The sequence below is a fragment of the Hippocampus guttulatus genome, chromosome 2 (assembly GCF_054856545.1).
Source record: "Hippocampus guttulatus isolate MCC_2025c chromosome 2, RoL_Hgut_1.0, whole genome shotgun sequence".
NCBI classification, from domain to species: domain Eukaryota; kingdom Metazoa; phylum Chordata; class Actinopteri; order Syngnathiformes; family Syngnathidae; genus Hippocampus; species Hippocampus guttulatus.
In genome coordinates this window covers 4,868,031-4,890,194 of record NC_141262.1, presented here as the reverse complement: position 1 = coordinate 4,890,194, position 22,164 = coordinate 4,868,031, and the positions used below count along the sequence as shown (strand labels likewise).

At 39.3% G+C, this 22,164-nt stretch overlaps 2 protein-coding genes across 4 annotated transcripts in view; one reads left to right on the top strand and one right to left on the bottom strand.

The window, feature by feature from the left end:
- csnk1a1 (casein kinase 1, alpha 1) overlaps positions 1-19,164 on the bottom strand; it is a 35,743-nt gene extending 16,579 nt beyond the window's left edge. The window contains exons 1-4 of one of the 3 annotated variants that reach the window (XM_086132310.1): positions 18,459-19,164; positions 18,125-18,231; positions 8,882-9,008; positions 7,189-7,287 (exon numbers count right to left, since the gene is read on the bottom strand). In XM_086132310.1, the coding sequence (XP_085988436.1) occupies positions 7,189-7,287; positions 8,882-9,008; positions 18,125-18,231; positions 18,459-18,581 (456 nt within the window). In that variant the 5' untranslated portion in view covers positions 18,582-19,164. The remainder of the gene's footprint in view (positions 1-7,188; positions 7,288-8,881; positions 9,009-18,124; positions 18,232-18,458) is intronic. The other 2 variants (XM_086132300.1, XM_086132318.1) reach the window with 2 other exon arrangements.
- On the top strand, positions 18,168-21,835 carry LOC147208275 (turripeptide Ici9.1-like). Its single transcript, XM_086132330.1, has 6 exons — positions 18,168-18,251; positions 19,171-19,264; positions 20,585-20,726; positions 20,859-20,911; positions 21,511-21,620; positions 21,707-21,835. Exons 3-6 carry the CDS (start codon positions 20,684-20,686, stop codon positions 21,756-21,758), a joined length of 258 nt encoding a protein of 85 aa, XP_085988456.1. The 5' UTR covers positions 18,168-18,251; positions 19,171-19,264; positions 20,585-20,683; the 3' UTR covers positions 21,759-21,835.
- The last annotated feature ends 329 nt before the right edge of the window (positions 21,836-22,164 follow it).

Below are 22,164 nucleotides of genomic sequence, written 5' to 3'. Positions count from 1 at the left end.
TGCAGGCGGCGTGAGAGCAATGGATGACAGATGGCAAACACAGCATGACATAGACTGGGAAGCAGAGTTACGCCACAATTTGTGAATGGATTGTGGATGCTTGGCCTAACGTGTCTGCTTGCACTGTTGTTCGAGCTTTCGAAAAAGCCGGCATCATTTCTGAGGAGCCACTCCGCAATGACACTGACTATGACGAGAGGGAGCCTAGCATGTTCGATGGAGAACTTGCCTAGCTGTTCATTTCAGATACAGAAGATGAGGACTTTGAGGGGGATTTGTTGAGGATGATTGATCCAAAAATAATGTGAGTATATTGTTAAATACTTGAATAAAGTACCACCGAACTCAGTTTTGCTCCCGTTGCATTTTTTAAAAACATCATGCATGCTAGCGTATTTTTAAGCTAGCGTACATGTTACCATGCCTGCGTCCATTAATGCAGGGAGTCTTGTGTATGTGTTATAAAGAATTAGCACCCATAAGTGACACTAGGTATTTTAATACGATGCGCCGTATGGTCGTGAAAATACGGTACTGTAAGTAAAAGATCAATCTGGTCATCACTCAAGAAGAATCACAGGTGTGATTTTCTTCTGTCAGGACAACCACGGAAAGATCAATCCTGTACAAGAAAGAGAAATCGCCAGGGAAATAAATAAAGCGTCGGCATCCTATCGGGTGACAGCTATTTTAAAAAGGCCCGAGCAGACTGTCAATAACATGGCATATACACGTGCACTATGGGCCACAATCATTGCTTATAAAACCATATTAGGTGGTAGAGACAAAATGGCAAACCCTGACCTTCGTACAATCATATACTTTTAGCTTTCAGTCTAAATGCCAAGATCTATTTATATGTAAAGAAAAAAATGTTTTAACTGCATTATTTTCTCCATAATGTCCAAGATCTATTTATATGTAAAGAAAAAAACGTTTTAACTGCATTATTTTCTCCATAATGTTTGTCAAAAATTGTACATGTTTGGAAAGTTTGTCTCGTTGCCCTTTCATTAACACCAATTTTTCAGGAGCATGCATTTGTGGGATGAGCAGCACAATTGAGTAATGTGACTTCAGCCCATGACCGAATCTTCACTGCTGATACCCAACAGCTCATTTTGCTGTATCCAGACTCTTGTTTTTGGGCTTCAAATAAAATACAGAGAATCAGGTGCTGACAAATGCTAGTGATTGGTTGGAGAGCATGAGTCCAAATGTCCTTGCAGCCAATAATTGCATGATGTCATTTGATATAAAAGTCTTAATACACCTGTTCAGATGACAGGTTTTAGTGATAGAGTATAAACAAATGAGACCAAGATCAATCATTTCAAAACTTTTTTCCAACCCGATCAGATTTCAAATGGAGAAAAATGTTTTTCTACAGAGGGGGAGGAAGGAAACAAAACTGGGAAAATGTGGTTGTACAAGAGTGCACACCTAACAAGGGAAGTGGCAATATTCAGGATTAACCTATCACATTCAAACTCACGTTAAATACAGTCAGCATATCTACACAATTTATAAAGTACAAATAAAGTTCAGATGTTCTCATAGGCTTTTTCTGACATTTTTGTTGCCACATCTTACAACACAAGCCATGGCTGGCAGAGAGCTTCCACAACAGATGAGTCCAACTGTGCAAGGTGTTAGTCAGAGGATGGATATAAAAGAATTTCTAAGATATTGAAATTTCCATGGAACACAGTGAAATCGCTCATAACCAAGTGAAGAAATTATAGCACAACAATGACATGACAAAGAGCAACAGGTCTCTCCACAATCATAATGACGAGAAGAAAAGTGGAAGATGCCGACAGCTAATTTTCAATTCTCTCACGGCTGCTCAATTTCCATGGTCCTCCGTGCAACTGATAGCTTTAAGTTTAAACTGTGTTTCGTAAGCACGTTTTTTTATAAGTGCCATTTTCGAGATGTTTTGTCCAACGCACGTACCGGCACCTACTGAGGGCGTGCATTTAGTGTCCGTTTTCACACCCACCCTTCCCACTTTTAACATCTGCATGCCGTCCTCAGTTACGCCTGCCTTTCCTGTATATAAGCAACGTGTCGGCACACAACAGCCTTCAGATTTTGGAACTCTGTGCATCCACAAGGCCACCTGCATTATTGGGTGCCCCGTCCATTTTGGGGCCTTAGTCAAAATGGAGGGAATGACGAACATAAATACCAGTCAGCGTTAGCACAGAACCTTCAGGCTACTGCTAGAAATCCAAAGATGAACTAACTTTCAGCATGACAAAAGCTCAAAGCAAACATCAAAATCAACTCAACCATGGCTTTACCACAAGAGTATTATGGTTTTGGAATTTGCCAGCTAGAGTCCAGACCTGAATGTGATCCGGCATCTGAGGGTTGATCTGATAAGGGCTGTGCACACAAGGTTCCCTTCACAATCGAACATACAGTATTTAGACCATTGTAGCAAAGAGCAACGGGCAAATACTCCCACCTAAAAATGTGCCTACAGTGACATTTCCAGCCAAAAAGGGTGATGAACATAAATAAACATTACATTAAGGGTGTGTATGTTTAGAAGCAGGTTTTGTTTTTTACTTCTTGTTTTTCACCTTAGAATATTTTAATTTGTGTTTCACTTGAGTTATAGGGTTCTAAGTCACATTCGGGGCTGAAATGAGATGAAGCCTTTGCCAGTGGCTCCAACGTTAGCGGAGAACAACGTTGGCAGCTAGCGGAAGCCGACAGATTATTTTTCAAAGGCCGTTTGAAGATGTAAATGACTCTGCACATTTTGGATACTGACAGCTTGACAGCTGTTGCTCCTACTGATGACTTTTTCACAACGCAGGCTTACTCAAGTGTGTTTTATCCGTCAAAAACCACTACAGTGGTCCTGGCTGAAAGACTGAAATCTATAGGGGGAGATTTATTTAAATATGGAAATCAGATCTGCAAAATAATTGATTTCGTAAATTTATATGAACACGAGCTAAAGACATTTGTATATTCATGATTTAACGTACTTTTTTGTTGAATCAATAAAATTTGTTTTAAAAAATGAGATTTGACTAAAATCTCAATGTTTTGAGCGAAAAATAGTGTACTGATATGGAATTGAAAATTTAGAATAAAATGCGATTATCTAAAAAATTAAAACCATTTGGTTGTCCATAGTTAAGTGGAACACCCGGTTATTCAGTAAAGGTTTCAATAGGAGGTCCGAATACCACAACATTCAAGAGCTGTAGCCCTAGTCACATTAACGGTGGAAACAACTCTGAAACGATCCATCTTGCTTCACTCATTTATATCAGAAAAAACTGGAATATGAAAAAGGGTGCGAATCAAGAACCACAAGCACTCAATTTCTATAAGCTCGTAAGACCCGACAGCCCAAGTCTCAAATTCACATCATTTAATGTGGCCCAAGAAAGCAAATTTTGTGCAGCGATGTGTTTCTTCTTGAAACACCAAAATTACAAACTGTCTTCACTTGTAAAAATGTTGAGATATTGCAAACATTTTTTGTTACCAATCTCCCTTTTAAAATAAATATTCATCAATTTGTTGTGTATATGTAATATAAGGCAATATTATCTGGTTTCACAGTCATAACAGCCTTCCGATGGAAACCAAAACAACAATGAATAATTATGAGAGAAGGGCCTTGGTCAGGGAGGTACCAATGACCTAAAGCTCACTAAGCCAGAGCTCCAGCATCCCTCAGTGGGAGGAGGACAATGTCCCAGGAAGACAACCATCTCTGTAGCAAGCCATTGATCTGGCCTGTATGGTACACTGGCCAGAATAAGGGAGGGACGCTGGGGGTAGTAACCCATTGTATTTTAGTTATTTTTTGTCCTGTGGTTACATCAAGGTTCACCTTCCCACTCTTTTCTTAAAATTATTTTCTGGGACTTTGTTTTTTCCGGGACATACCGTATTTTCACGACTATAAGGCGGCATTAAAAGTCTTTAATTTTCTCCAAAATGGACAGGACACTTATAATGTGGAGTGTATGCGCCGAGTTCCAAAGCCTGACTGAGAGCACCTCTGGCCGACATGCTGTTTATATAGAGAAAAGGCAGAGTGAGTGACGACAGGCATGCGGAAGTCCGCCAATGAGTGAAGGGTGGGCGTGTAAGAGGACGCTAAAGGCACGCCCCTCGCAGATACCAGTCGCGTGAGTACAGGGTAAAATGGCGAAATAAAGTACATCCGAACTCAGTTTTGCTTCCGTTGCCTTTTTAAAAACGTTTTTAGCGTGCGTGCATGCATGCCGTATGTTTACGCTGGCGTATGTTTTACCATGCCTGGCTGCGCCCAATAATACAGTGCGTTTTGTGTATGTGTCAAATACAGAAATAGCACCCCTTACTGAGACTGCGCCCAACAACACGGTGCGCCGAATGGTCGTGAAAATACGGTAATCTGCTACGGTATGAGTGAAGTTATTACAACATTCACTAATAAATTACACCAGCAAGCTTTGCATTAGTGTTATTTTCTACAATTGTACCTTATACATTTAGCCAGAATTATTTCAATGCTAACTAATACCATTCCAAATTGCCCCCCCCCAACCAAAACAAAAACAAACAGAAAAAAACTTAACAGCTCTCTCAGAGGTGTGAATCCATTCCAATAACACCAGCTAAAAATGCCATGGAAAAAAAACAAATCGGAGCTCTGCTCTCTGTGCATATAAACAGTATTTCCATAGCACTGAATTTATAGTGAAGTATTTCTCATTCACATATTTTCTGTTTCTGGAGAATAGAGCAAGTATGAAAAACTGAGTGAAACCTGGCCAATTAAGACTACCTGTTAACTGTCGAAGCCATCATGGTCGCTATGGCTCTTCTGAAACCAGAGATGTATTTCATCTCAGAGCGCAACACCAAAAGTGATGGTGTACCCACTCCAGTTCTGTCACTCAACAGAGAAGACATGAATGGAGAAAAACCTCACACTCAATATATTCAATTTGCAGTGATCATGTGCACAGGCGCACCGCTAACGTGCACCACTAGTTGTGGTATAGATTCATGTGTAATAAATTAGACCACCGTTACCTGTGTACAACTGCTTAAATGCTTAAGAGTACAAAAAGGTAAAAACAATTGGCAATTATCGTCCATTTGGCCAATGTTTGAAAGGCCATAATAAGCCAATTTAATATGGCTACTGATTAATCGATCAGATACTAATTTCATATATGCAAATAGAGTTAAGCTGTTTCAGAATTTTTAATTTCCCCCTTAAATCACTGTAGTTTAGAATGCAGTAAAACTCGGGGAAGACCCCGTTACCTGGCCTTTTTGCAAACAGTACTGTATGCTTTCGGAAATCGCATCAAATTGTGGAGATGTGGATATTTTGGTCTTGAGGTACCCGTGATTAAATGTAAACAAGGCTATGTAGTGACGCAGTGAAAGGACATGGGGCTTCACAGGGAAATGTGAAGACCACAAAACCAAGCTAACACTACAATAAGCTCTAGCACAGTTGCAGAGAATCACACACACACGCACACGCACACACACACAAATGCAGCCGATGTCATCGGGTTGCAACTGGTGGACAAACCAAGGGCGCAAAGTGCTATGTGGTAGTATTTTGGCTGAAAACAAGTTTGCAAGGTGAAGCAATTAACGCTAACGCACCAAAGTGTAAACGGTGCTTTAAAATGTGTTTGTCTTAAGGCGGAAACACCATCAAGCTAGACATTACTTGAAGGACAAGCAGACCTGCACACTGAACTTGGGGAATGACAGGCTGGCCTATTTTTCCGGACAATAATGTGCTACTTTTTCCATAAGCTTTGATCCCTGCGGCTTGAAATGCGAAGACAATTCCTTAATCATAATATTGACAGCAAAATCCTGAGTCAAGACTGTAGATCGTTTACGCCAAAAGAATCCGCGCCTCAATAGAACACAAGAGGGGAAGAGGGTGAGGAGACAATGTTGAAAGAAAAGTAAAAGATTTTACTGCTACAGTTGCTTTGATTTCAGATTTTTTTTGGTTCTCATTCCTCCAAAGTAATAGTTTTATTTATTTTCTGTATTGACTGTTGTCCAAAAATCTCAGCCTAGTATGGCATAAGCGAAATTGGCAAGCAAGAATTACTAAATGACAGTGACACAGCAAAATCAGGAGCACTATGAAAGTATTGTGTGGCTACCATTGCAATTGTGAATGGTCTTCCCACTTGTATCGCTTTGACTCTGTCACCTCAATCGCCTGCTGATGAAGTGGCATCAGGAGATAGGTGAGACCCTTGCAACACGTCATGAAGTCATCAGCGGGACTCACTGATGACTTGCTATGATCAATCAACATGAAACCATTGCTTACAAAAAGGATTCAATCACATGAAAAGCTCCAGTTTTTCTGGGTAACCCTTAAATTATCCCCAACAGGGGAATTGTTCGATTATGGCGTCTTTGTCACAAATAATTAGATAGGTGACTTGACCTAGGCCGTTGTGTCGCTGTGATATTTACTATCTATCTGCACTCTGGCACACATATCTACTTGGAACCAATTAAGACTGCGAGTCAATGAGTATAAAGAATCGGAACCTTTTTGTGATGCGTTAGACCTTTCGCAATTCTACCAGAAGAATTTAAATGCTTTGAGAATATGCAGTCTTCTGGTAGATATTTTTTGCATAGCGAGCATAAAGATAAACAAACCGGGCAAAGGTTCCTTCAGAACCTTTCAACCCTTTTGTCTCTTTTACTTGAAGACAAAAGGAACAAAATCTTTCTGAATTAAAAAAAAGGGACCAAGCATTATCTGATCCTCTCCTCTTTCATCTATAACTGCTTCAGACAACAAAGTGTATGCAGAATAGTGGTGAAGATTGCACGACTGTTTGTGTCCTATGTGTTGTGTTGTGTTATTTTTGTTATTTTGACTTCAAAATGGCGCCGCGTGAGTGGCTGCCTTTCCAGCAGCTCCTATATTTTGTTGTTCTACTTCTGCCTTTCATAACTTTGCTGCTGTGAATCGGGAATTTCTCCATTGCGAGACTAAAAGGTTTTCTTATCTTATCTTATCCTGAAGACAACTAATAATGTACTTTCCATCCGCGGGCTTGAGTCAAGATACATTTAAAATTCTTAACATTTAGATTGCAAAGTTGACACGCCGTTTAAAACGTAGATCTCTCCAATGAAATGAATTTGTCTTACCTTGTTACAATGCCGGCCGATGCCCATGAGAAAGTTGTCTGGTTTGATATCTCTGTGGATGAAGTTCTTTGTGTGCACATATTCAATTCTGCTGATCATCTAAAACAAAAAGGGCACTGAATCATTACACAATATGCTCCTCAATAATGGCAGGTTTCAATGATTTACGGCTACGGTAGTTTATTAATTTAGACACTTTTACTCACTAGTACAGCTGGAAAAAACCACCATGCACTAAACAAAGGCAAAACCTGAATGGTAGCCTGGTCAAAGCATGTAAACAGCACATCTTCCTTTTCTATATCACCAACATAATCGATCCAAAAATCTAGGACAAACTAAATGGATTAAATTTAGTCTCATGGCCTCCATATTTCGCGTTCATTATTTTAATTGGATTGCATCACATTGCGTAATGTGATATTTTTGGATGATTAAACAGAGAGGGTGAAATTAACCCATGCAAATTGTTGTTTAAAAAATTAACGCAAGAGGGGTGTTAAATCCACACTGTGCAGGGCAGCAAACGCTATTTTATTGTCTGAAATGTTTTAGGTGCGGCAATTCCAAACAAATATAAGTTTTACCTTAAATTTAGCATTCTTGCATCAAAAATATAAGGCATGAAATAATATAAGCCTTTGTGCAACTTCATTTGAGCAGCTAGTATTTTAGCATGCAACATAATACAGCAAGTTCATGGCTGTACGTTTGAGCTTAAACCAGCGAACTAGGAAATAAGAAAAATATTCAGGAGGACACATTTTGGAAGTGTAAAAGGCTGTAAAATGAAAACACCTTGACAAGACAGTTGAAATAATAAACTTCGTTCCAACAAATTCAGTTACAGTTTTAGATGATTTACACCTTTTAGTTGGTGAGAAACATTGAAAATAATTTGTGGTAAATATTAGTCGGCTAACTTGAGCTGTCAAGTGATTTCCAAATCAGGTTCCTAACATTTGGCAGTCGTTTTGCCGCATAACCGTCGGCCCATTCTCAGTTTTTACGTCACATTTTATGTTGCAAAAAGCAATGCAAAACCACTTATTTTGAGCCCTGATAATACTGGAAATGTGCCGCCAGAAAAGTTCCGTTTACATTGGAGCCAACTAGTGACACAAAAACAGGAAGCACTTGTAGTTTCAGTCTGACAAAAACAAGACGCCTGCTCGCAAGCAGATGCGGATGAGAATGAGAACGAGAACGCATACATGAATGTGAAAGTAAACAGGAAGGGATTTTAATTTACATTTACCTCTCGGTCCCACAGACTGCAATGATATTATCCCACACTGTAACACTGGAAACACTCAGACGACCAAATGTATGGCCTAGTAGAGCACTCCCCATGATTCTTCGACAGGGTACCGCGAAAACATTGACAGATGCCTGGTAGCGATTAGATGTAAATGTCATTGGCCAGAATTTGAATGAAAGAAGGAAAATTGAAACGCCAACGTCCATCCACAGGTAAGGCGCGTGGCATTACACGGCGAGTTGTTCATTTTTGAGAAAATTAGAGGATTTTTAGCGCAACTTCTGATTGAAAAAATATGGTAATCAAAATTTTAGAGAAGGTCTAAATAAGGTCATTTACAGTGCAATTTAGGATCATTCTGAAATTTTACACTAAAGCTGACTATCTCCAGCTTGTTGTTTGTAATGAATGTATTCTGCAAGGATTGGCTACCTGGTCTGCAAGCATAAGGACTGTCTTCATGGTGAAGCGTCGAGAGCAGAAGTTGAACAAGTCCTCGAGGCTGGGGCCAAGCAGGTCCATGACTAGGACATTGTAGTCCTTCTCTTGGCCATACCATCTATATGAGAAACAATTCATCAGGGTAAGTTTTAGGTTACGGCTCACATTTTGCAATGAGTACTTGAACACAAAGTTGCTCATCTAACACCAACTTTCAGGGTTTCTGGTGATCATTTTGCACTAAAGAGGAAGACATTAATTTTGCGTGGTTCGTCATAAAACAGTACATATTGGTCAAGACAATATATCACACAAAAAAGACCAGTATCTTCTTTTTTCCGTTACTTTTGAAACAATTGTGCTGTTCTTTTGGAAGTACTAAAATAGAAAACAATTCTCAACTTTTAGCAAAGCTGTTGTTTCACTTCTACTAATTGTGCAATCATTTTTTTAAGTGATTCGTCCTGACAAGCCAGGACCGGTCTTGATCGAAAATTGTGAGTCAGAGACAAGACTGAGAAAAATGCCTTAAATTCCTAGACTAAACATGGCTGTCAAATTCATTTCATATTGTGGGCCGCAGACGGCCTCGGTTGATGTCGAGTGGGCCAGACCATTAAAATTATACCATACTCTGCTATAAATAACCAAAATATCATGTCTTTCCTTTGTTTTGATATAGTGAAGCACAAGAACATGAGGAAAATGTTGAAATGTACCTCCATTTCATTTACCTAACGTTTCATAAAACACCTTAGATTTACTTGGACAAATGTGCAATTTACTTTTATCATTCACATATATGCAGTGCAACTGATCCCACGGATTGTACAAGGGCACAAAACTTGAACAATTAGTACTTAAAAATATAGTCATGCATTTTAAGATTAAACGAGATTGATTGAGAAAGGATTTTTAAAACCATTTACACAGATGCATATGAAATCTAAATGTAACCCCCGCCTACACTTTACGAACGAAAGAGAAAACAGTGTGCCCCCTAGCGGATAATACATTAATTGCATCTTATTAAAAATATTCATTCCGTATATTTTATGCATTTTTTCATTTTTAAACTATCCCGCGGGCCTGATCGAACCCCCTCGCGGAACCGGCCCGCGGGCCGCATGTTTGACACCCCTGGTCTAGGAATTTAAGGCAAAAGTGCTCCCAAAACAGGTCTCAAGACCAGGACCGATCTTGAGAACTACAACACTAATAATTGGGCTGCAACGATACACAAAATTCACGGTTCGGCCTAATAATTTTTAATATATTTATTTATTTACCGTATTTTCCGCACTGTAGGGCGCACCAAAAAGTCTTCCATTTTCTTAAAATCTCACTGAGCGCCTTAAAATCCGGTGCGTTTTCTGTATGGTCATTACGGTAATACATCGACTCCAAGATGGCTGAAAATAAGCAAGCGAGGATATAACAAAATTAATTCTATTGCCGCCCCTACAGAATTTATATTGTGATTTCATCATTTGTGAATACACAACAAAGGTATAAATAACTACGACTGACATCTTGTGTTATTTTGACTTCAAGACGGCACCGAGAGAGTGGCTGCCTTCCAGCAGCTCCTATTTATTTTTTTTCTTCTACTTCTTCCTCTCATAACTTTGTTGCTGTGAAATGGGAATTTCTGCATTCTGAGACTGTTAAAGGTTTTCTTATCTTATCTGATCGCACTGTTGGAGCTACGATAAAGGAAATGCCGATGCGTTTTTCGGAGGCGGTCATGAACGCCTCTCGAGTTGACCGGAGGAAGAGAAGGAGACGGACAAAGACGCACCTGTATTTGTTGAAAAAAGGAGAGCTGCGGTTGTGGTTTTATTATTTTTTTTAAACGCAGACTTTATTCATGGTTTTCACAGTCTGAACAAATACTGTCCGTCTTTGTCCATCTCCGTGCCTTCTCTACTTTCGTTCCACTCAAGAGGCGTTCATGGCCGCCTCTGAAAAACGTAAATTAATTCTTACTTCAATGAAACCACGAAGAAAATCAAGCGAGGAAATCACAAAATAAAGTCTGTAGGGGTGGTATATAATTTATTTTGTGATTTCCTCGCTTGATTTTCTGTTTTGATGCATTATTTTCAATTTTCGTAGTTTCATTTAAGTACAGTAATAGTTAATTTACATTTTTCAGAGGCGGTCGTGAATGCCTCTCGAGTTGAATGGAAGGAGCGCAGCACCATCTAGTGGAGGCATTGTAGATTGCATCTTTCAATGCGAAGCGTCTAATGTATGAAAAATTTTTACAAAATAGCCATTCATTGATGGTGCGCCTCATAATCCAGTGTGTCTTTTAGTGCGGAAAATACGGTATTTATTTTTAGAATTGTCTTTCAATTGCAACATGCAATGCTTATTGGTTTTAATGAAGTTAAAAAGCACAGTGTGCTCACAACTGGTTCCGAGCCACTACAAATTGTTCATGCATGTCCATTTTCTGGCAGTAAAAGAAACACACCAACGTTCAGAGATCAGGGGCCACGTTCCCTGTTCACCTCCCTACCAATGACGAGATGACATGGGGAGTGGCGAGGTCACCAAAATGACGAGTGGCCATTTTGTCTGTCAAAATTGAACCAGGGGACATGTGACAGATTACAATTCATGAAAAATGTTGTTGAGGTCACACTATGCACAAGGTATCCACAAGGTCAAGTTCAAATCCCAGGTCAAAAGGTCAAATTACTAAAATATGCAACATACTTCCAAATGATTTCAGATTTGGAATCCTTGTTGAATTCCCTTTTCCTACAATGCCTGTTTTGTGTTTGAGATAAGGATTCAAAGGAAGGCGGCCACGCCTCCTTTTGTCAAACTAATTAGTTTCAGTGGGCTGTAGCTCCCGAAGCCCTACTCCAATTGACCTAAAATTGGAGACTGAGTGTCGTGACATCACAATCAAGTCCAGCAAGTTTCATTAAAATTTGCTTGGTTTAATTTTTTTAGGCTGTTTGGGTGATTTGGCATTCAATAACCCATTATCGACTTCATAAAGTGTACTTATTGGGCTTGGCGGAGAGCAAATATCACTCACTTCCTGACCTGGAAATGTATTTTTAGCGTATGAAAAGGCCTGCATGAGTGATGTGAGGACAATGCTGTGTTAAAGTGTGCCAAGGGAAGAAAAAAAAAAGACAACTCATCAACTCTCACACATTTGTATGCACTGTGGAACCAAAACATGGCACCGTTTGATTTCATGTGAATCGGTGCTTGGTAGTACTGACCCAAATCTGTCCATACCGAAACAAGTACGGTTTTTGGTACCCATCACAGGTCAGCCATAATTATGAGCCATGTGGATATTTTGAAACACGTGACGCGGTCCCACAGAATGGTCGTACATTTTTACCAGCACAAGCTTCGCTACTTTATCCATTACATGTGAAACAAATAAGGTCATGTCATGTTTTATTACCTCAGCAGTCATGCTTCCTGACGGTAGTGGCCCGGCTCCTTTTTTTTGGGGGGGGGGGGGGGGGGGGGGTTGCTTCAGGGCTTTGGCCAAAGGGCTTGGATGAAGGAGTGTGATGGCAAATAACCTGTGCCTTTTCCTTTTAACTGTACTTTTACTTTTGCTGCTGGATATGATAATCGTGTGAACATAATTGACAATGGATTATCGTAGAAATTGACAAGTTCTAGAGACTTTAGACCACACTTTCAACATCGTGGACGAGAGCGTGACTTCCATTGATTGTTGTCGGGTCTGGTTGGCGCTGTAGGCGGAGGCAACACAAACAAACGTTGGGCCGTCAAGATGGTCTACGCTACAAATTCAAACTCCGCTACTGAGCCTCTCTCCCTCCGAGGCAAAATCCATAACACACAAAATTGATGATCTGGAAAAAACTTGGGGACTGTTGCATTTATTAATCATGGAAATCTGGCTACCCGCTCAGATTCCCCACGCTTCAGCGTAACCGTGGCACAAAGTGAAAATGCATTCTTAGCTTATGATGTCCAGTAATGCACAGACTAAACCAAGCAACTTTATTGCATGCTTGTGACCCTAGTGAGGATAAGTGGTTCAGAAAATGTATGGATACCAAACACTGCAGTGTCGTCATAATCGTAAGTAATACTAGTTGCAATACAAACGGCCACGGCTCAAATTGGTGTGATAGTTTTAATCATGTTTTTATTTTGGTCCTTGGAAATGTCTTCACATAAGAAAATGACTCCGAGCACTAAAATCTTTGGGGTCATGCCTTTATTTAAAAGGTGTGCATTGTTCAAAGGTCACTCACTACTCAGTAAATAATTGACAGTAAAAAACGTATTCTTTGAAACATTACAATTAAATACATACACAGTAAAACACTCCTGGGTGGAGTCCTTCTCTAATGTTCCTGACAGAATTTAAAAAATTTGAATATTAGAATAAATTGCTCAGGGAGGGAGAAAAGAAAGGAAATAAAGAGATCTTTTCACTCTGTCAATGCAGATAGCACTGTACGTCATGTATGCGTTGTGTTAATATTTGTTGAATGTTGTTTAAAAACATTAATTGAGCCCAAGGCTTTTCACATTTTATTTGTATTTAACCAAGAAAAATTGTTATCGTGACAGGCCTACCAATAAGTAATGAAAATACAGTACACAGAGTAAAATGAAATATCTACTGTGAAAACACGTCAAGTCTATGTGCGTCATATAAAACGTAATTAATAACTTGAGCTCTTGATTAGGGGAGTATTGATTAGATAACTTGGAAATTAGACTTTATGAAGCCAAAGGACCAATTTTATGTTAGAAAAATATCACAAATAAAGCAAAACAAAAAAATTGAAAGTAACGTTTGCTGTTATTAGGCCGGTCACATTGACAATTTGGAGAAGATATATTGTCCCAGAAACTATCGTGATAAATGATTTTTAATCCCACTGATAAGAGTGCTGAACAAAAAATTCTATTACATCCTCCTGAAATCGATTTAAATACATTTGTGACTAAACTGGGCATAGGCAAATCATTTAATTCAGTACAGTAAGCAAACTTTTAATGTACTTTTGTTTACTGGTGATCCATTTTAAACTTGTCATGAAAAATAAGTCCAAAAGTTCTTTTGAATCTGCACCATTTTAAACTTGTCATGAAAAATAGGTCCAAAGGTTCTTTTGAATCTGGTGTTATCAACACTCACCTAAATAAAAGCCCAATATATAGGACATAATGCACATTGATAAAGTGTTGCATAAACGTATAGGGATAAGTGAGCTGAAACCACCTCGACGTGCCAGCATTGGATACAGACTTGTTCCGCACTCTGGTGTGCTTAATGAATGTTCCCAGAACCGATGTTGCATGAACAAGTGATTAAATAGTACAAAAAGAGCACCGCAGAGGTTAGCTGCGCCCATGGTTGCGCTCTATATAATGCTACATGGCCATTATTACTGCTACCATACATTGCTGCGGCTTAATGATAAAAGATTAAAAGATCTGATTGGACACATGTGAATAAAATTGTTTAAACGGGTTTCAGAAGCCGTTCCAAAGTGTTTGCGCACATGCCAAATGCACACAGCGGCGAGCAGGCAGACTGACAGAGGGGGCAACAAAGCAGCACAAGTGAATGTTCATGACGTATGTAAACAAACATACGTGCAAATGACCATTTATAGAGTCTGAAAAAAAACCCCATTGTCTATTTGTTCTCATCAAGCGGCAAGTCAATGCAGTAATTATCATTACAGGCCTATTTTTACATGAAAATGGACAGTACCACTAAAATGTTTGTGGTCCTGCCTTTATTTAAAAAGGTGCGCGTGTAACGTGCATTGTTGAAAAGTCACAGCGAAGTAAATCCACAGCATTACTATTCAGATCAATCACCATTATAGCCGGAGCAAGTTGAAATTCATATGCAGAACAATTGGCATCTCTGTCATTGTGTGAACTGAACCATACACTTAAAATCAAGCTTTAAACGAATCCTGCACACTTTCTTTGACCATTTCATGGATGATGCAATGTTGTATAAAGGCTGGATGAGTTATCAAAATGTTATCAAGATTTCGATTTTAGCTTCTCTCGATCTTTAAAACGTTCTAATTGATGAAAAACGATTAAGCTTGGTGTGTTTAAAAGTTCCCAACATGAAAGTACCCTGAATGCACAGTGTTTCTTATGTGGCAAGCATATTGCATATGAAATTCTGCTGTCACTAAGCACCCTTTAAGTTGGTTAATGCCAACCCAATTGGAGTTTAGCATAAAACTGAACACATCCAAAGTAACTACACACAGCGTACAGTATTTGAATACGAAACATGCTTAGTTTTTTTAAACAGTGCTAGTGTGAATGCTGAAGTCATTGGAGCATCCAATTCAAATGCTAATGGAATTAGCATCGAGTTTGGGAGTGCAAGTCCTTTCAAATAATGCAAACGCACTAATACAGAGGATACACATACAATGTTAAAATAACACTACTCAAAGGCTACCACATCTGTGAAAAACTTGTTATACGAATAGAGTTGAATGTCAACTTTCTTCTGTTCTCATTTTTAGTAGGGATGCACGATGCTTATGGAAGCGATAATTATCGGCCCGGTATTGGGGAAAAAATGACATCACTTTTATTGGTCCGACACTGCAAAATTCGGTCAATCGTGAAAGCCGCATTAAAGCACACTAATGTAGAACCAGCCGAAGCCTCCTCAACTCTAAAAACAGTATTGATTCTAAATATTGAAATTTGGGGTAAACATTTTCTGGAGTGCGCAGTCCCATTCACTTGAATGAGAGCCATGGCCGAGGCATCCTTCGGTGCAACCCGGCCCCGAGAGCTTTGCCCCGCCACCCCCCGGGTGCCTTTTCCTATTTAAGTGCACTTTTACATTCATTGCTGGATACTTTAATAGTGTGGATTTAATCGACATTGGAGAACAGTACAAATTGACGAGTTCCAGCGATTATTCGCTGCACTTTCAACTTCGCGGACGAGAAGTCGCACGACTGCAATGGATTGTTGTCAAGTCTGGCAGGCGCCGCAGTTGGCAAACGCAGCGTGAAAACAAGAGGGCCAGCAGAGCTTCAACGCACTTTTCAACATCTCGGACGAGATAGCTAATCAGCGGGATCTCTGTGGCTGTTGTCGGGTCTAGTTGGCGACGAAAGCAACGTAAAGAAAAGCGGGGCAGCTGAACAGAGCGATATCACTCAGCTAAATGGTTCGGAAATTCGATAGATAGGAAATACCATGACACTGCACGGTGTCCTACTGTACTTGTTGGAATACATACAGCCACGGCTTGTTAAGAGTGCAGCTTTGATGAGTGATATCTTTGAATATTTTAGTCTGTGACACAGTCTTCACATAGGCCTGTCACTATGTCAACTTAAAGTAATTAAGACACAATTGTTTTTTTTTTGAAGGACACAATAAATGGTCATTTGCACGCGTATTCGTTTGCATACATCAACATTCACTAGGGCTGCTTCCCTTTGCCATCTGTCAACTAACTTGTTCGCTTCTGTGGGAGTCGGTACTGAAGCGTGCACACGCATCTACGATGCTCTTTTCGTACTATTGCTTTGCTTTTGGTTTTACAATATTAATTGTACGTAAAACAATAGTGGGGGTGGTAAGAAACCGCGGCCAACTTTATTAATAGTTACTATAACCATCAGAGCTTTTGAGATTGCTCGTCTCACCATCTGAAGTGACAACAGTTCAGAAAGTAGCAAAACATGCGACCGTACATTGCCACCAACAAGTTTTTTTAATACCGTCGTAAATCGTACTAACACGCATTACCACAAGATATGGTTTGAAATGCAATCCCGGAGGTCCCACATTAGCCCAGTTAAGCCCCAAGACTTGTGAAAATAACAAAATAAAAATGATCGAAAAGCTAAGGGTAATACTTGAGAATGAAAATTTAAAATTCAAGACACTTGAATTTCACATGATATTTACATGGTCATTTCGTACTTTACAAAAGTGTTCAAGAATTAGGTTCAACACGCAGGGATGAATGGGCATGAGGCTATGATGATAGCCTTGAATAGTTGAGTTAGTTAATAGTAAGTTTCTTGGTGAGTAATCATTTTAATCAATCGGCACTTCAATAAAAACAAATTGTGATTATTTTTCCCATAATTGGCCAACCCTTGTCTCAAAAAAAAAAAAAAGTCAACGTGAAATCACTTAATTTCAACAACTTCTCCCCGTTGTATTCAGGACCCATCTGTTTAAGGTCTGGCACAAGCTGTTCATGACAGATTTTAATGACTGCCAAACGCCTAAAATCACAACTAATGCTAACATGGTACAGATGGAGATATGCCTTCAAATACCTGTTCAAATATCTCACACACTAGTTGTCCCTTCAGCTATCTCTATAATGGATAAACTTAATATTTTCAATTAAGAGACTAGTCACACAAACAACTTTTTAAACAATAGATGTTTGTTCCATGAGTTTCTGTATTACATTCCAATGCATTATATTAGCTACTTTATTTACAATCTCGACTGGAAAGTCTATTATCCAGTGTTCCCAACTCGGAAAAATATGATCCAAGTATATTTATCAAATAGTTATCTCCAGATCACCCGTGTAAGAGTCAGAAAACGGATGACTGTATTTATTACATTGAATTCTAACAACTTTGCATGTCCTCACGACGATCAACTAAGTTTGAATGTGAGCCTTTATACCAGTCATGGCAATAATTATTATAAAATATAAAAACCACAGTGTAATGTAAAGTATAATCCTGTCAATGGTGACGCAACCTAAACAATCAACGATAGGTTCAGGTTGTTGTTGTCCCTGCTGTGTACCGCCGCCATTTTCTAACCGAGGAGGGAGACATGTTGAGAGCGAGCACAACAAAAGAGGAGCGGCCATTTCCACACATAGCAGCTTTCGCTCGCCTCGAACAGCTGTTATTCGCGACAAAACAACACAATATCCGGGTACACTTTCATGACACGACCACTGTTACAAATGCAAAAAACAACCGACCCGTGATTGCGAGGGGAAAAAATGAGTCATTTCCAAGGTTTGATTGTGAAATCATCTTTGGTAGAGTACACGAGCATGTATGTTAGGCAGACGGCCAGGCCTTGGACCTCCGAACACCAAGCTCATTTATACTCCTCTAATGTATACTAACAAGAAATTTACAGGAGTGACGACTGCTGAATAAAGTATTAATTTACAAGGACAGCACAAGGAAATACGAATTTCCTTACCGTATGTGTGGAATCCCGACACCACCTTGTAGAATCTTGTACAGTTTACTTTCGTATAGCAACTGTGGATGCCTTGCTTTCTGTGACTCCAGTTTTACCGCTACCTCCTACAAATGACACGGGAGAGGTGACAATTACATTTTCAATCTTGTAATAAAAGTTAACTTTGATGACAGCCATTTCCATACTTGAAACAAATAGAAATAGGCTGGGTTGCACAGCGAGGTTACAGCTTCGGACTATTCAGCAAATCATGTTTAAAATCAACTGACGTTCTCAACCTTCAATGTTACGTTGACAAACAGTGTACGTATTCAATAATTATGACCATTACCTCTCCATTTGTGACGTTGATGGCCAAATATATGTCGCCGAAAGACCCCGATCCAATTTTCCGGACAAGCTTGTATTTCCCACCGACAATAAATTCGGCTTTAGAGCCACTACTGCTCGCCATAGTATCCACCAAACGATCGGCGTTCAATTTACTTCAAGAAATTCGGCTTTATGTTCTAACCAAATAGTCGGCAAAACATAAATGTAATCGTGATCCTTCCGGTGTTGGTGAATACGGACGAATGGGAGCTAAAATATGACAACTCGGCTAATGCGCAAATTAGGGAAAAATATATGCTACCATCCACAAAAGATCTTCGTTAAAATACGAATTCCTTTAGGAAACACTGTATGACGTGGAAGTCACAACGTATAATTCGATGTAACTCCGAAAGATCGCACGGCCTTGTACGAGCAGCCAGTCACAGCTACCTCGAAAAAGCAGCTAGTAATGCCGAGGGTTGGCGAAACGCCTAGCGCTGTCGCAAGGACCGTTTCTTGGGAAAAAGAAAAAAAAACGACCTCCACGCTGAGGGTTAAAAAGCCAATACAGTTAACTCTTCGGACGATTATCTTTTTCTATCCGAACATTTCAGTCCTTGATATCTATCGGGCTAACTCGGGGTTCGCGACCATTTGTCCACAGCGCAACCCACTCATTCCGCCATCTTGTCTTCTCTTTCCTTTCTCTCTGGTTTCCGTGCGAGAAGATACGCTTGAGTTTGATCACCATGGCGCATTCAGGTGCTGTCGGAAACAATGCAATTCTCTCCCACGGCGGATTTCTATGGGATTTATATGAGGGTAAGTGCTATTTCGAAAGATGTATCATTTACAACCCGTTGGGGTAACAAATTAATCATCGGTACGGATTAAAATATGTTATACTAACATGTAAAGTGTGATTTTCAAAATGTTTACATTCTGTTAATTTACACGCATATAGAAAGTTGGTTATTAATCTTGTTTGGATGTAAATGCAGGTAAAGTAAAACGAGATGTTTCAAGGCTTGTGAACTAATAAGCAAAGCATTCGATTTTACGGATAACTATGCTACAAAAAGAAAATTACACATCAATTATTGGGAGTCTTGTTTGAAGGTTCTTTTTCAAAGGATTAAAACATTTTTTTCTACAAAAAAATCAAATAACAAATATGATGTTTCAATTAAAAAAATAAAACTATGATTTATGGCTTGGAAAGCATAACCGCTCCAATGGCTCCACCTATTGGCACTGCTTATTTACTCCATCATCCCTGAGTGTAACTGTTGTGGAGCGAAAAGGTCCCTTCTTCAGTATATTAAAACTGAAGTTACTGAACGGAGGGATTTCTGGCCTGTTGTGATTGAAATAACCAGGATAATGTTTAGTGTGGTATGTGGGGAAGTTTACATGGGTTCGGAGAAGAAACCTGTTCTTAATGGTGCAATCGAGAAGACATGATCATTCAATGTAAAAAGGTGAAAAAATATACCCCGATAACAAGCTTGTAATTGGTTTGATAGTTAAGGAGTCCTTAATAAGGACATCAAACGTAAGATCCAACAATCCATTATCCAAACCGCTCTTCAAGAATTGCAAATTATTGATACCATAAAATAACGTAATTTTCATTAATATACATCTAAAATACAGTGAAAAGTGGAAATCGGTAGTTCATTGTTTCTGTCACGATATAATTAATTCCTTTTCCGATCCGCTTTATCCTCACAAGGGTCGCGGGGGGGGGGGGGGGGGGTGCTGGAGTCTGTCCCAGCTGTCTTGGGCTGTAGGCGGGGGACACTCTGAACCGGTTGCCAGCCAATAAAGTAGGTTGTGTCAAATTTAGTTTTACATTTTGCACATTCAACATTATTAAGAGTGTTTGTATGCATCGGTTTGATATATGACGCACTACGAAATATACTCTAATCACATATTATGTACTATAATATCACATACTATATACTGTACTATAATATGTGATTGGACAATGTATTACAACTGTGTCTTATATTGTCGTCCCACATCTTACAGATGAGTAACAAAAAGATTAGTCTAATGTTCCCTTTCGGTTAAATATTTGTTTTCATAGCTGTTTTTTTTTAATCATTAATGGGCACAATCTTGTGTACCTCTTAGCCAATCAAGGACAGCTCCAAGCTATTTATATGTGCTAGGAGTGGGAAATGACACACCTGTTACCCATCAGCCACGCAAAGGTATACACATCCAGAAGAAATGAAGTTCGTTGTGCTGCTCTGTTTTGTCCTGCTGTTTTCAGGTATGTTTTAAAGTATTGTACAAGTATTTGGTTTCATTGTCGTCATTAGTTTAGAACAATTATGTCAGAAAATGTATGGTATCGTATCGCCTGTCCAACATTATATTGTCTGTGTCCTCTGAACCCTGCAAGTGGTGGCTCTTTGCGCAAACGGTGATCCACATGTTCAAGATCGACTCATGGAGGTAGGGAATGGGTTTTTTTCTTTAAGTTATTATGTACACCACAAAATTATAGCCACTTGCACAATCTAACAAGATACATTAGAAAAGCGGTTTAAAAAAAGGAAAATACCTTGACACTGATAATGCACTGTTGATTGATACCATTCAAATATGTGCAATGTGTTGGTATTTTAATTAAACAGTTTTCAGCATGATGCACCGCTCACCTCAAACTAAAGCAAAATGATCAACTATATACTCTGCCTGTCTTTGTTAGAGCTCCTTGGTGTTCAATGGGCATCATATTGTTAATTGTATGACCAGTCAATGTTTATAAAACCAATTAAAAAAAAAAAAGGTAATTTGTAAGATGCAACAAAAACTGTACTATGAAAGAAAAAAAAGACAACTGGCCGTAGGACATAGTGGATGGATGGATGAAAGACTGTAAAAAGGTCAAAAAGACTGGCTTACAAGCAAATTAAAGGTCATCCAGCTGGTATGGAACTATCTTGATTTATGCGTACACTGAAAGTAAATGAGTGAATCTGATGAATTACTTGTATATTCCTATATATATATATTTTTTTTAAACAAAACCTCTTATTACATCTGTCAAGCCTGCCTGTGAGAGGTATGCACATGGTGTTTGCTCCAAGGAGCTGGATCCGGTATGTGGCAGTGATGGACATACCTACGCCACTGAGTGTGTTCTCTGCGAGGAAAATAGGCACGTATCATCTGTCTCGTGCACATCCACATACAGGCACACTCTGATGCATACCCCTAAACTTTTTTTTTTGTTGTCACCAACAGAATGAAGATGAAGAAAGTGAAAGTGGCACATAAGGGATGGTGCCGTCAGTAACTGAATGTGGTACCCGTTGCTGTGTCATGCTATGACTGAAAACGCACCTTCTCAATAAAACTATCATTTACCCTGAACTTGGTCCATTTAAACATTTTGGTGTGTTATGCACCCCGCCCAACACAGCGGCTGGCAATCACATTCCAGTTTAGATAATGATGGACTGTTACAAATTATGCATGTAGGATTTAGAAGAATATAAAAAAATGGGCAAAATAGCAATTTATCAAGGCAGTATAGCTACAGCACATCAAACGGTATTTATAGTTAAAGTAGGTATGGGTTAAATCAGGTCGCCAGATGTCGGCCCTGTATGCGTTAAGTGGGAATCGGTTCGAGCTGGTTACCCATGTAAGGGTTATTTTGGGGAAAAGTAGTTATGGATTATATTTGGGCAAAGAGGGAA